This window comes from Cetorhinus maximus, chromosome 14, assembly GCF_964194155.1.
Source record: "Cetorhinus maximus chromosome 14, sCetMax3.hap1.1, whole genome shotgun sequence".
In the NCBI taxonomy this organism is placed as follows: domain Eukaryota; kingdom Metazoa; phylum Chordata; class Chondrichthyes; order Lamniformes; family Cetorhinidae; genus Cetorhinus; species Cetorhinus maximus.
The window spans coordinates 16,204,224-16,216,857 of NC_135892.1; the positions used below are offsets into that span (position 1 = coordinate 16,204,224).

The 12,634-nt window shown below is 47.0% G+C and overlaps 1 protein-coding gene across 1 annotated transcript in view; it reads right to left on the reverse strand.

The window, feature by feature from the left end:
* slc24a3 (solute carrier family 24 member 3) overlaps positions 1-12,634 on the reverse strand; it is a 369,032-nt gene that overhangs the window by 23,854 nt on the left and 332,544 nt on the right. Inside the window, exons 9-12 of the mRNA XM_078556574.1 lie at positions 11,673-11,726; positions 7,775-7,911; positions 5,637-5,797; positions 2,517-2,790 (exon numbers count right to left, since the gene is read on the reverse strand). Of these exons, the coding sequence (XP_078412700.1) occupies positions 2,517-2,790; positions 5,637-5,797; positions 7,775-7,911; positions 11,673-11,726 (626 nt within the window). The remainder of the gene's footprint in view (positions 1-2,516; positions 2,791-5,636; positions 5,798-7,774; positions 7,912-11,672; positions 11,727-12,634) is intronic.

Genomic DNA, 12,634 nt, shown 5'->3' on the forward strand with positions numbered 1-12,634 from the left:
TTGAATATTAACCTAGGGAGAAGGTTAACTTATTGTGAAGAGTGTGTGCTGAGAGTCACAGCACATGGACGGGTTAATACATTTGGACGCACGTATGCATATCCATTATTTTAAAAAAAGGTGTTCAGTTGTTTGTGGGATCCTGCTGTGTACTACCTAGTTCTTGCTTTTTCCATGTTAGAACAGTGACTGCACCTTGAAAAGTACATCACTGGTGGTACAGTGCTTTGGGACAAGCTGTGGTATTTAAAGGGGTTTATAGAAATGCAGTGCTTTCCTTAATCAGCAGCTTAAAATTCCCCCAAGTATTTCAATAAACTTGTAATTACAGGCAGTCCTCAGACTTTCCACACAATTGGTTCCTGAAAACCGCGTCGTAAGTTGAAACGTCGTAGGTCGGAATCAATTTTCCCATCGGAACAACATTATAAATGGCGGATTGGTTCGTGAACCTGATACCCTATTCACTAGTTACCCTTTACTCTTTTCCAACTTAGTTTCAAGAGTTTATGTTTGACATTTTGGTTAATGGTTTCACACTTTTTAACCTGTTTTCGGGATTTTTATAGGGTGATGAAGGGTCTTTTCGGGATTAGTCGCCGGGAGTTTTTATGAACGGGAATCCGCGTCCCCGACTTTGGGGAGCATCCGGTAAATTCTGACCTCTCCTGGACGGCTGCCCGAGATGTGGCTGACTTGGCTTTGGCAACGTTGGACGACACTTGAGCCTGGCCAGGGCCAGTGGGTTGCACGGAATCGGTCGGGTGCGGCATTCCGGGAGGATTGGCGTCAGACCGGAGGCGCCGGAATCCCATTGTAATCACTGGGAAAGCCGCCAACAGGACAAGGTCGCATTTTTACTGGCAGGTCGCAACCTCATTTCCCGCTGGTTTCAGATGTTCGTTCCGATGCATTTGGACCCCTGCCCGAGGCCGACTTGCTTTTGGGGCCGTTCAACCTTCGGCCAAGCCCGGCTAGCGCCCTCTGGTGCGCGGGAGTATTCGGAGGGAGGTTCCCCTGCTTACCCGGGCTTGTTCGGGGTCAGCGACCCAATATATAATAAAAATATAAAAGGTGGGCGGCGCAGAACGCAGATGTGCACGTATGAACGTTTGAACTTGTTCACTGGCAATGGCATCGTAAAGTCGAAAACGACATTGTAGAGTCGAAACAGGGTGTCAATTTATAAACATCCTATCATTGTAACTCGAACATCATAAAGTCGAGGACTGCCTGTATATAATTCCTTTAATGTAATGAAACATCCCCAGGCACTTCACAGGGGAATTATAAAACAGAATGTGACATCGAGCCACATAAGGCACATGACCAAAAGCTTGGTCAAAACAGGTAGGTTTTAAGGAGTGTCTTCAAGGAGGGAAGTGAGGTAGAGAGACGGGGAGGTGCAGGGAGGGAAATCCAGAGCTTGGGGGTCTAGGCAACTGAAATCAGGGAGCAATCACAATCAGGAATGCACAAGAGGCCAGAACTAGAGAAGCACGGATACCTCAGAGGGTTTTGGGGTTGGAAGGGATTACAGAGATTGGGAGGGGGTGAGGCCTTGGAGGGACTTGAAAACACGTATGAATTCAGAATCATATCCATATCCAATTTGTTTACATGTTCCAAGGCCACTATTGCACAGCCTGATTTCAACCCACATGGTAATAGCAGGCGAAAATCCACAGCATGCAACATAAATTCCAAACACGATAGCAATGGAATATAATGGTAGGGGGAGTTCTGGAGCAGACTGCAGTCACCTCACCATGCAATCTCCCAGCAGAGGGAACTCCAGAGCAGATTCTGCTGGCACATTCGATGTACAACATACACAGCAGAAGGAAAACTGTATACCATCTCTCACTCGCTGAGTCAGGCAGCATTAAAACAAACCATACAGCCCGCACATGTAACAGTGGAGGGTGCTTTAGAACAGACTCACACAGGCCATCTGAATACCTCTCCACACACTTTTCCAAAACCTACCAGGACTTAAATCTCTTCTTAAAAGCAGCCCCCAACTCAAAAAACAAAGTATGACTTGTATTTGTATAGAGTCTTTCACAACATCAGGGCACCCCAAAGCACTTTAGAGCCAATGAAATACTTTTGAGGTGTAAGTCATTGTTGTAATGTTGGAAGCGCAGCAGCCAATTTGCGCACAGCAAGCTCCCATAAACAGCAATGTGATAATGAACCGATAATCTGTTTTTGTGATGTTGATTGAAGGGTAAATATTGGCCAGGGCACCAGGGATAGCTTCCTTGCTCTTCTTAGAAATAGTGCCATGGGATCTTTTACATCCACTTGAGAGGGCAGATGAGACCTCGGTTTAATGTCTCATCCAAAAGACGGCACCTCCAATAACGGAGCAGTCTCTCAGTACTGCACTGCAGTGTTAGCCTAGATTTTTGTGCTCAAGTCCTGGCGCTGGCCTTGAACCCACAACCTCTCACCACTGCTCAGAGGTGAGAGCGCTATGAACTAAGCCATGGCCGACATGGACAACTCACCTGGTAAGTGGAATGGCACATAGGGCCCTTCGCCTTCATCCTCCTCCTCTTCCTCTTCATCATTTTCATTGTTCTGGTTGTCCTCATTCTCGTTCTCATTCTCCCTTTCATTGCCGGCCTCAGTCCTGTCCTCTTCCCTCCTCTGTCCATTGACATTCCTCTCGGTGGAGTTGCTCGGCCCTGTTCCATTCTCGATGTTGTGTTTTGCCGGCATTTTAATGGAAACCTCGGGTTCTCCGTTGGAAACTGTCTTGCTGCTGATCAGCCTTTGTCTCTGAAAATGCAGAAGACAACAAAATGGACTGCGTTAGCACCAGTTAAGGCACATAGGCTGGCCGGGGGTTAAAGGGCACAGGTCTATGTTTTCATGAGGAGTTGACATAACTTGTGGCTTCAGGAAAGAAAACGGAAATATCAAGAAAAGCAACCAAAAATCCACAGGGGCAAAAGGCACCAGCTCAACTATCAGCCTTTTTGGCTTAAACAAGATCAGGTCAACACAGACTTTGGAGCCTTCAGCATTCAACTATTTTGATGACATAGAGCTACCATCAAATTGGATGCTGTCACCTCCTTGTAACATGGGTTGGGAGTTTCTTTTCTGGTACAGTGCCCACCGCTTACACTTACCACAGGCTGATATTGGGCAAATAGCACTAACCATTTGCCATTACCATCAGGTTTAAACACAGCACATTAAACAAGCTGGCTATTTTGAGCTGTATGGGAGACGGAAGCTTTGCCACCTTAAGCTGCTGCCAGCCCACCTTAATGCTATTGAATTGATTTCCTCCGTAACAAAGACATGCATCCCTTATTCAATCCTTCCATGAGCTGCAGTGGCAAGTTAAGTCTGTAGCAGACCCAGGAGCATCAGGGAGAATTACAATGATCCAGGGATGGAGACCCGGGGAAAGTCTGTGCAGCAATTTTACCGTCCACTCTTCTGAGTGGACAAGTCACGTTAACGCCAACGCACCCGCTCTAAGTGGTGAGGACTGTATATAATTCTCACGCTCCTCATCTGCTCTGAGTTCCAGTAAGTCATTGCCAGTCTGATAGATGGCTGCACTGTATGGTCTGGTCACGTTATCACACCCGCTCCCAGGATAGCTGGCTGCCTTTTCAGTAACAGCAAAAAGCGATGGAGGAATGAATGGGAGTCACGGGGCAGCACCAGAGAGGCACTGAGCTGAGCCAAGGGGCTTCCCTAAAGAGTTAAGACTCCATGGGATCTGATAGTTCCTACGCTGCTAGGACCATGGAAAGGTTATCTATGGGAACGTCAAAGAGGTATGACAATAAGATTCACATCCAGGAGCTATACTCAAGGGACAGTCAGGGAGAAATTTCACTGGACTTCCCCTCAGTAGATTAAGCAGATTGTCTCCAAGGCAAGGTGAATTATAATTAGTATGTGGGTAGAGTGACCTTGATGGCCTGAATGGCCTTTTCTTATTTGGTAGTACAGAAGTGGAGTATTGCTGAAAAAGGGACATGCAATCAAAGCTTTTCGTCTTGCACTCATCAGGGTGGCTCACAAGAATTTTCCAACAGTAACGGGGGGAACAGCAAGTTATACTGCATGAGAAGAGAGTGCTGATTAATTGGCAAGTGGACTCTGACTGGTGGAGGTGTTGCCATGGAGAATGCAGCATGGAACAGTTAACTGCCCAGCTTTGTTCAAATTCAAACCGGGTGGGTCGACTCTGATTGGCCAAGGCATGTTCTTATGTTCTTACTGGATTAGTTACCCCAGTCTGCAATTGTGTGGTCTCCTCGTAGCTGATCAAAAATAATCTCAGGACCAAGAGACTCTCTGAGTTTTGGAGTTAAGGTGACGCTTGGCACAAATGAAACATCAACAAATAAAATATAAACCCTATGATTTTTTTTTCATAAAACAGTATTATTTTTCATCAAAGTACCATTCTTCCCCATATTAGTGGCAGCTTTTCTACTCATTTTTAACTTATGGTTTGTTTGCGTAACATTTACTTTAAATATAAACTCACTCTACCCTCCCCCGCACATATTTCCCTTCTTGGTCATCTATGCAAGAAGCACCTAGTAATGCTATCAGGAGCCATCTGCTGGGAGTTTCACAGACCGGGGTCCAGGGACAATGTTCTCTCCTACCCTGCGGCTCCTGGTTGGTGTCTCTCTTCTTCTCTACATTCATGGTAAGGCAGCTGGGGAAACCAGCAGGGTGAGATGATTGAGAATATAAGTGAGGTCTTGGTCCAATGTCGTAATCTGGAAAATCAGATTGCAACAAAGTCCTAGGCCTGAATTTTATTGCAGGTGTTGGGACCCTGACATCGCGGCGAAAAGTGGCTCTTGGGCCCAACACGTGGGATGGCGTGCAAACTCTAGATACTGCTGGTCCAATCATAGGGCTGGCAGCTCTGAAGCCTCAGCAGCACCACTGGGAGAGGCGGTGACCTCTGAGGCAGGCAGCAGACCCCAGGAGCTTGGCCAGGTAAGTCCAAAAGAAAGTTCGGTGGCTGAGGGTTAGAGGGGGAAACCCTTCTGGGTGGTGGGGGGGGTTGTTGGGGCCTCTGGGGCTGCCTTCACTGCCTGTGGCCCCCTATTCGGGCCATCCAGCCCTCTGACTCTGATGGCCCCCTGGGCTTCTGCCGGGATGCCACCTCCATTAAGCTGGCAGCCTCCACGTGTGGCAGCCCCTGTGAAATGCTCTCAATTGGGCCTTCGATTATGCTAATCATAAGTCCCAATGGCGGGATTGAGTGAGGGAGTTGGCCTGGTACAGCTCCTGCTGTTTTAATAGCCCCCAACCCTGTCTCTGCTCCTGCCACTTGAATGGCCGGTAAAATTCAAGCCATGTTTTCAGTAAAACAGAAGTGGCAGATTAAAGGGCACGCTTCTCTAAAGGGGCAGATATCACTGCATTGTTGGTCTTAAGGACTCAAAATAAAAGCTTTTATCGTTAGGCCAGGGTTCAAACTCACAGTGTGTGGGGGACGTGAAAATACCTTGAATTTGGGTCATAACACTGCCAGACATCTACGTTACATTCCTTTGACCCTTCAACAGGGGGGAAGCTCACACCTGAACCTTCTCTCCTGACACCTGCTGCAGTTGATAGGAGTAAAATACCTCATTGATGAGCATGCGACTGGCCATGCTGAGCCTGGTTTTGGGTCCAAAGTGACTGGTTATCATGATCCTTAAGCTGGCTTCAGAGAACGAGAGCTGGTGTGGATAAGCTGAGAGCAGCTCGTCCACCATGAGCACCGAGGAGTTGCGGCAGAGGTTGGCTGTGAAAAAAAATGATAACAGGATTAAGCCTCGTGGCTAAAAACTCTCACCAGCCCCAGTCTCCCCATTAGGACTGCAGCTTTTCTTTAATTCCCCCAAAGCTGTTGCTATTTCCCCCAAACCCGTGATGCTTCATAACTTTACACGTCTTCCGTTACCTAGGAAACTGGCTTTCTGAGGTTGTCCCGCTGTTCGCACCCGCCTGTCACTCATTTTGATTCCTTGTCCGGAAATTTATAAACATGAAACAACTAGACCATCTTCAGAAAAAAAGTCAATTTATTCCCCATTTGTGTTTGTGAATTGTGATGTGGGAACATCTATTGTTCCGCTTTTCAATGAATTTTCATCAACAGAACATGTCAAGAAGTTACACAAGCTATCATTTTCCCTCTTCCCGCCCCTATCCTGTCATTTGTCCAGTTTGGAATTGGTAAGTGGTGGCATCTTGAGGTTGGAAGCCTACCCGGGGGTGAATTAGAGGTACACATCTAATCGTCTTCCTTCTGCAAAGTGCTCCACTATGATGGGGCATTCAGATTAGCTCTTCAGCTGGGAGTCAACAAAACTTACCACAACCGAGATGGCTGACAGAAACCAGCACACGGCCCGATTATGAAGTACCAGGGGTGAGACGCTATGTAAGAGATTAGTGATGCTGGGGTAGTTCTCTTTAGAGAAAAGGAGGTTAAGAGGTGGGGTGGTGGGGATGGGGGTGGCGGAGTGGGGGGGGGTGAGGGTGATTTACAGAGGCGTTCACAATTGTGGGGGACTTTGATAGAGTGGACAGGGAGGATCAGTAACAAGAGAACACAATTTAAGATACTTGGTCAGAAATCCAGGGGTAGATGAGGAGAATTTGTTTTGCTTAGTGAGTTGTTATGAATGCACTGCCTGAGAGGCTAATGGAAGCAGGTTCAACAGGAAGTTCCAAAAGGGGAAGTGGATACATACCTGAAAGAAAAAAACTGCAAGGCCAAGGGGAAAGAATGGGGAAGTGGGACTATAAATGGATAGCTCTTCCAAAGAGCCAGCATGGAAGCAATGGGCCAAATGGCCTCCTTCTGTGATGTCTGATTCTAAGTAACCATTGCACCAATGGCTGGCCAGGCCTTAGGCTTTTTCTAGGCCTTTGTTTCCAGTGTGGCTTCATAAGCTGAAAGTTACCTGCCCGTGTTCTTCAGCTCTCTTGTTTGCCAAGAGGAAATGCCAAGTGTAATAAACATCTTCCAAGTTGATGGCTCTGTTGACAGAGTTCTGAGTTCAGATTTTCTGAAACTAAACTGCCTACAAACTCCTCCATGGAGGCAATGATATTTCTTTAAAAGCAGGAAGCTTTTCATTTCCCTCCCTTTAGAGAGCCGTACACTATGAGCCAGTACCTAGTACCAGGACCCACTGAACCTTGACTGTTGCCGTTGGAGACTATTTGGCCAAAGGGTGGAATCTCAGGCAGGCCTAAGCTCGTCCTCGCTCAACATCTTATTTTGCGCAGCTTCAGTGGCGGGAGGTGGAGGTGGGGGCTGCTGGGGGAGCAGGAGGCAGTCAAGGTCCAGGCTGTGGTGACCCTTCTTAATCACTGGGCCTTGTGTGGTTGGAGGTGGGGGGGGTGGGGGGGGGGGGGGCGGTACCAGGGCTTTGCAGCAGTTTTTCTTAAAATAATAGCTGGTGATTATGGTGCGCATTAAGATAAGGGATGTTAGTGCTGTTGGATGAAAGACTTTGCATTTCAGGCATCAAATTATGTTCCTAGTACAAATATACATCTCCTATAAATACAGAATAAACCTCCCTCTATATTCTACATCAACAGAACACCTCAGCATCAACCTCAGTCTCAACCTCCTCTGGGTTCCATCGCTTCCGTGCCTCTCCTTGTAAAATGTGCCCTTTGTGTGAGGTGCATTGTGTGAATACTAGATATTGATGGACATGACTTTTACAGACCTGTTACCCACATGGAGCCCAGTCCTTACCTTTCTTCAGTAAGACCACTGTGGCATCACAGTTGCTGTTGTCATCCATTTCCGTGTTATTTGCATTCCCATTAGCCATGTTCACAGAAGTCTTCTTCCACTTGCTTTCAAAGAAAAGTTGCATCGTGCTGTTGAACCTGAAACCCACGAGGGCAGTCATTAGCAAAAATCAGAATCATTCTTAAATATAATTCATTAAAGTCAGAAACGCATATTACAACACCTTCTCACGGGCAATTAGGGCTGGGCAATAAATGCTGGCCTAGCCTGCGATGCCCACATCCCATGAATGAACAAAAAGAAATAAATGAATTCATGTTTCCCACAACATTTGTGAAGAAGTACAATGCATGTTTCATTGTTGTGAATCTTGTGGAAAGTTTCAGAGACACACAATGAGATATTATATAAACACAAGTCCTTCTTCAGAGGAAGTGGGCTGGTGTTGTTTCCATCTCTTGCAGGGCAGGTCACTACGCAGCGTGTTTCCAAATCTGTGCTGCCCTCGTTCGAGTCCCAAGCTGTAACCCTATCCCTCACTCTGACATCCCCAGTGACTCAACCCTGCGCCACATCCCAATCCCTCAGCAGATAATATCAAAGCTGCGGCCCATCCCCTTATTGTGGGCCTCAGCTAGGTACAAACAGTGGTCTTCACGCTCGCAAAACATAATCTTTCCTGCTGGCAAAGTTTGGAACAGTAGTGGAAGTTGCGTTTTACTATTTACTCTTTCATGGGGTGTGAGCGTCGCTGGCAAGGCCAGAATTTGTTGCCCATCCCTAATTACCCTTGAACTGAGTGGCCTATGAGGCCATTTCAGAAAGCAGTCAATAGTCAGCCACATCGCTGTGGATCTGGAGTCGCATGTAAGGCCAGACCAGGTAAGGACGGCAGATTTCCTTCCCTAAAGGACATTAGTGAACGAGATAGGTTTTTACAACAATTGATGATAGTTTCATGGTCACCATTACTGAGACAAGCTTTATATTCCAGATTTTATTAATTGGACCTAAATTCTACCATCTGCCATGGTGAGATTTGAACCCATGTCCCCAGAGCATTCGCCTGGGCCTCTGGATTACAGGTCCAGTGATATTGCCCACAATCTCCACTGAAGAGTTGAGTACAGAGATAAGTTGAAAGAGCCCAATAATAAGATTGGCAAATTGCCAGGTCATTTTCCTACACTTTCCTTTTGTGTTTTTAGGTTTTAGCCACTTAGGTTTTCAGGAGCTTTTTGTGGTAATCAGGCTGCTGCCTACATTGTCCCACCCACCATGTCAGCTTCAACAATGTCATAATCGTTCTTCCTGAATCTGTGCTTTCTGGAAGTGGAGAAGGGTAACCTGGGGAATATTATGTAGGTTTTGCTTGGTCAGAGCCACTCTGCACCCATAGCAGAATCTACAGGCAAAGGTGGCCACACCTGCATTTGTCAGAGGAGCAGTGCCTGCATCGGTTGGGGGTTATACATGAAGCCCAGACCGAGTTATACCGTATGCTCCAAGCAGACCTGCAGACAAATTGCCTAGGCATGGCACTGTATTTAGCTGTAAAGGTCACAAATGCCCTTAACGTTTGCGCTTCAGGGTTATTTTAAATTGGCATTAGGAACATCAACAAAGTCACTTAACTGGCCATAGATGTATAAAGCACATCTTCAACATCCTGGGGGTTGCCATTGACCAGAAACTGAACTGGACCAGTCATATAAATACTGTGGCTACAAGACCATCAGGGTCTCACTGTAGTGTTTCCCTGACTCTGCCTGGGCCTCTCCGAGTGGGTCATTCTCCATGGGAGTACGAGGCGGATTCTGACACCCAGACACCATCCATGATCTGGATGTTTTTACCTGAAGAAGTTAGCATTTCAAATAGGAATGCATGGTGACGATGTTCAGCCTATTGGATACTTTGCATGCTGTTACACACAATCTGTGACATGAGGGAGATTTTTAAAAATTCATTTATGGGATGTGGGTGTTGTTGGCTAGGCCAGCATTTATTGCCCATCCCTAAAAGCGCTTGAGAAAGTGGTGGTGAGCTGCCTTCTTGAACCGCTGCAATCCATGTGGTGTAGGTACACCCACAGTGCTGTTAGGGAGGGAGTTCCAGGACTTTGACCCAGCGAAAGTGGAGGAACGGCGATATATTTCCAAGTCAGGATGGTGAGTGGCTCAGAGGGGAACTTCCAGGTGGTGGTGTTCCCATCTATCTGCTGCCCTTGTCCTTCTAAATGGTAGTGGTCGTGGGTTTGGAAGGTGCTGTCTAAGGAGCCTTGGTGAGTTTCTGCAGTGCATCTTGTACATGGTACATACTGCTACTACTGTGCGTCGGTGGTAGATGGAGTGAATGTTTGTGGAAGGGATGCCAATCAAGCAGGCTGCTTTGTCCTGGATGGCTTCAAGCTTCTTGAGTGTTGTTGGAGCTGCACTCATCCAGGCAAGTGGAGAGCATTTCATCACACTCCTGACTTGTTCCTCGTAGAAGGAGGATAGGCTTTGGTGAGTCAGGAGGGAGTTACTCGCTGCAGGATTCCTAGCCTCTGACCTGCTCTTGTAGCCACAGTATTTATATGGTTGGTCCAGTTCGGTTTCTGGACAATGGTAACTCCCAGGATGTTGATAGTGGGGGATTCAGCGATTGTCATTGATAAATGAGATGTGCCAATGGTAGTGTCATTGAATGTCAAGGGGAGATGGTTAGATTCTCTCTTGTTGGAGATGGTCATTGCCTGGCACTTGTGTGGCGTGCATGTTACTTGTTACTTGTCAGCCCAAGCATGGATATTGTCCTGGTCTTGCTGCATTTGGACATGGACTGCTTAAGTACCTGAGGAGTTGTGAATGGTGCTGAACATTGTGCAATCATCATCGAACCTCCCCACCTTATTATGGAAGGAAGGCCATCAATGAAGCAGCTGGAGATGGTTAGGCCTTAGGACACTACCCTGAGGAACTTCTACAGTGATGTCCTGGAACTGAGATGATTGACCTCCAACAACCACAACCATCTTACTTTGTGCTAGGTATGACTCCAACCAGCGGAGAATTTTCCCTCCGATTCCCACTGACTCCAGTTTTGCCAGGGCTCCCTGATGCCACACTCGGTCAAATGCTGCCTTGATGTCAAGGGCCGTCACTCTATTGGAGCTCACCAAGCACAGTGCCTGCCATTCATTCCTCATTGGTCTTTGGAACAGCCCTAATGGACTCCCCAATGTTGGCTGGCCTTATCTCACTGCTGCACTGACAGAGCTGATGAATTCCCCAGTTCTTCTGTAAAATGCATGGCCCCTGACAATTGCATGGCATATTACAACCTGGCTGATATTAAGTAGGTGGCTACCTGAAATGACCCTTTGCCAGAAAAATTGAGTTTGGCTGCCATCTCCACAACCCCAGGGAGAAGACAGGGGCCAGATGATCATGGCTGCACATCCTCATGGAGTTGCTGGCAGAGTCCATTTCTATTTGGTGCAGGGAACCCTCCTTCTACATACCTCCTCATTGATGACCATATAGGATCTGTGCTCACTCTAGGCTCTATGGGCTTGGGTAAAATCTGGTGAGGTCCACACATTCCTGTGATGCTGCTACCTTGCCTTTCCTCCTCCACCATGATATTGGGTTTCAAGGAGATGCCCAGGGGAAATGCCTTAGCTGCATACAAAAGCCTTCATAGGATCAAATGCTCCTGGTGGTTGGGAGCAAGTCCAGGTGTGTGTGTCGGCAAATCGTAAAACGAAATTACCCCAAAAATTCATCCAACAAGATATGAGGCCAAATGGAGAGTTCTTGAGAGTTTAAATGACCATGAAGCTCTATTCACCAGCTACCATTCCCTCCCCATCGATAAGCATAGGAGCGCAAGATATGAACAAATCTGTACTCACTTCATGATCAGGATGTAGACTGCATACATTGATATCAATACCAGAGACTCCCACCTGAAAAGGAAAATGATACGAATTCTAGGGTTGATCTTTGAATTGCAATGACACATTGTTTGAATGCTGCATGTGGCAAACTTCCAGATAAAGGGCAATTTCTAAAGGTCATTGATCCAACAAAAATACAAATAACTGTCAGTGAGTGTGGAGTGTAAATGGAGAGTGAGTGAACGTCAGTGAGGGTGGATTGTAGATGGAGAGTGAGTGAATCTTCATTGAGGGTGGAGTGTAGATGGAGAGTGAATGAATCTTCAGTGAGTGTGGAGTGTAGATGGAGAGTGAGTGAACGTCAGTGAGGGTGGAGTGTAGATGGAGAGTGAATGAATCTTCAGTGAGGGTGAAGTGTAGATGGAGAGTGAGTGAATCTTCAGTGAGGGTGAAGTGTAGATGGAGAATGAATGAATCTTCATTGGGGGTGGAGTGTAGATGGAGAGTGAGTGAATCTTCAGTGTGGAGTGTCGATGGAGAGTGGGTGAACCTTCAGTGAGGGTGGAGTGTCGATGGAGGGTGAATGAATCTTCAGTGAGTGTGCAGCGTAGATGGAGAGTGAGTGAATCTTCAGTGAGGGTGGAGTGTAGATGGAGAGTGAGTGAATCTTCAGTGAGTGTGGAGTGTAGATGGAGAGTGAATGAATCTTCAGTGAGTGTGGAGAGTAGATAGAGAGTGAGTGAACCATCAGTGAGGGTGGAGCGTAGATGGAGAGTGAGTGAACGTCAGTAAGTGTGGAGAGTAGATGGAGAGTGAGTGAACCATCAGTGAGGGTGGAGAGTAGATGGAGAGTGAGTGAACTGTCAGTGAGGGTGGAGAGTAGATGGAGAGTGAGTGAACCTCAGTGAGGGTGGAGAATAGATGGAGCGTGAACTGTCAGTGAGTGTGCAGTGTTGAAAGGTTTGCCTAATTTGATG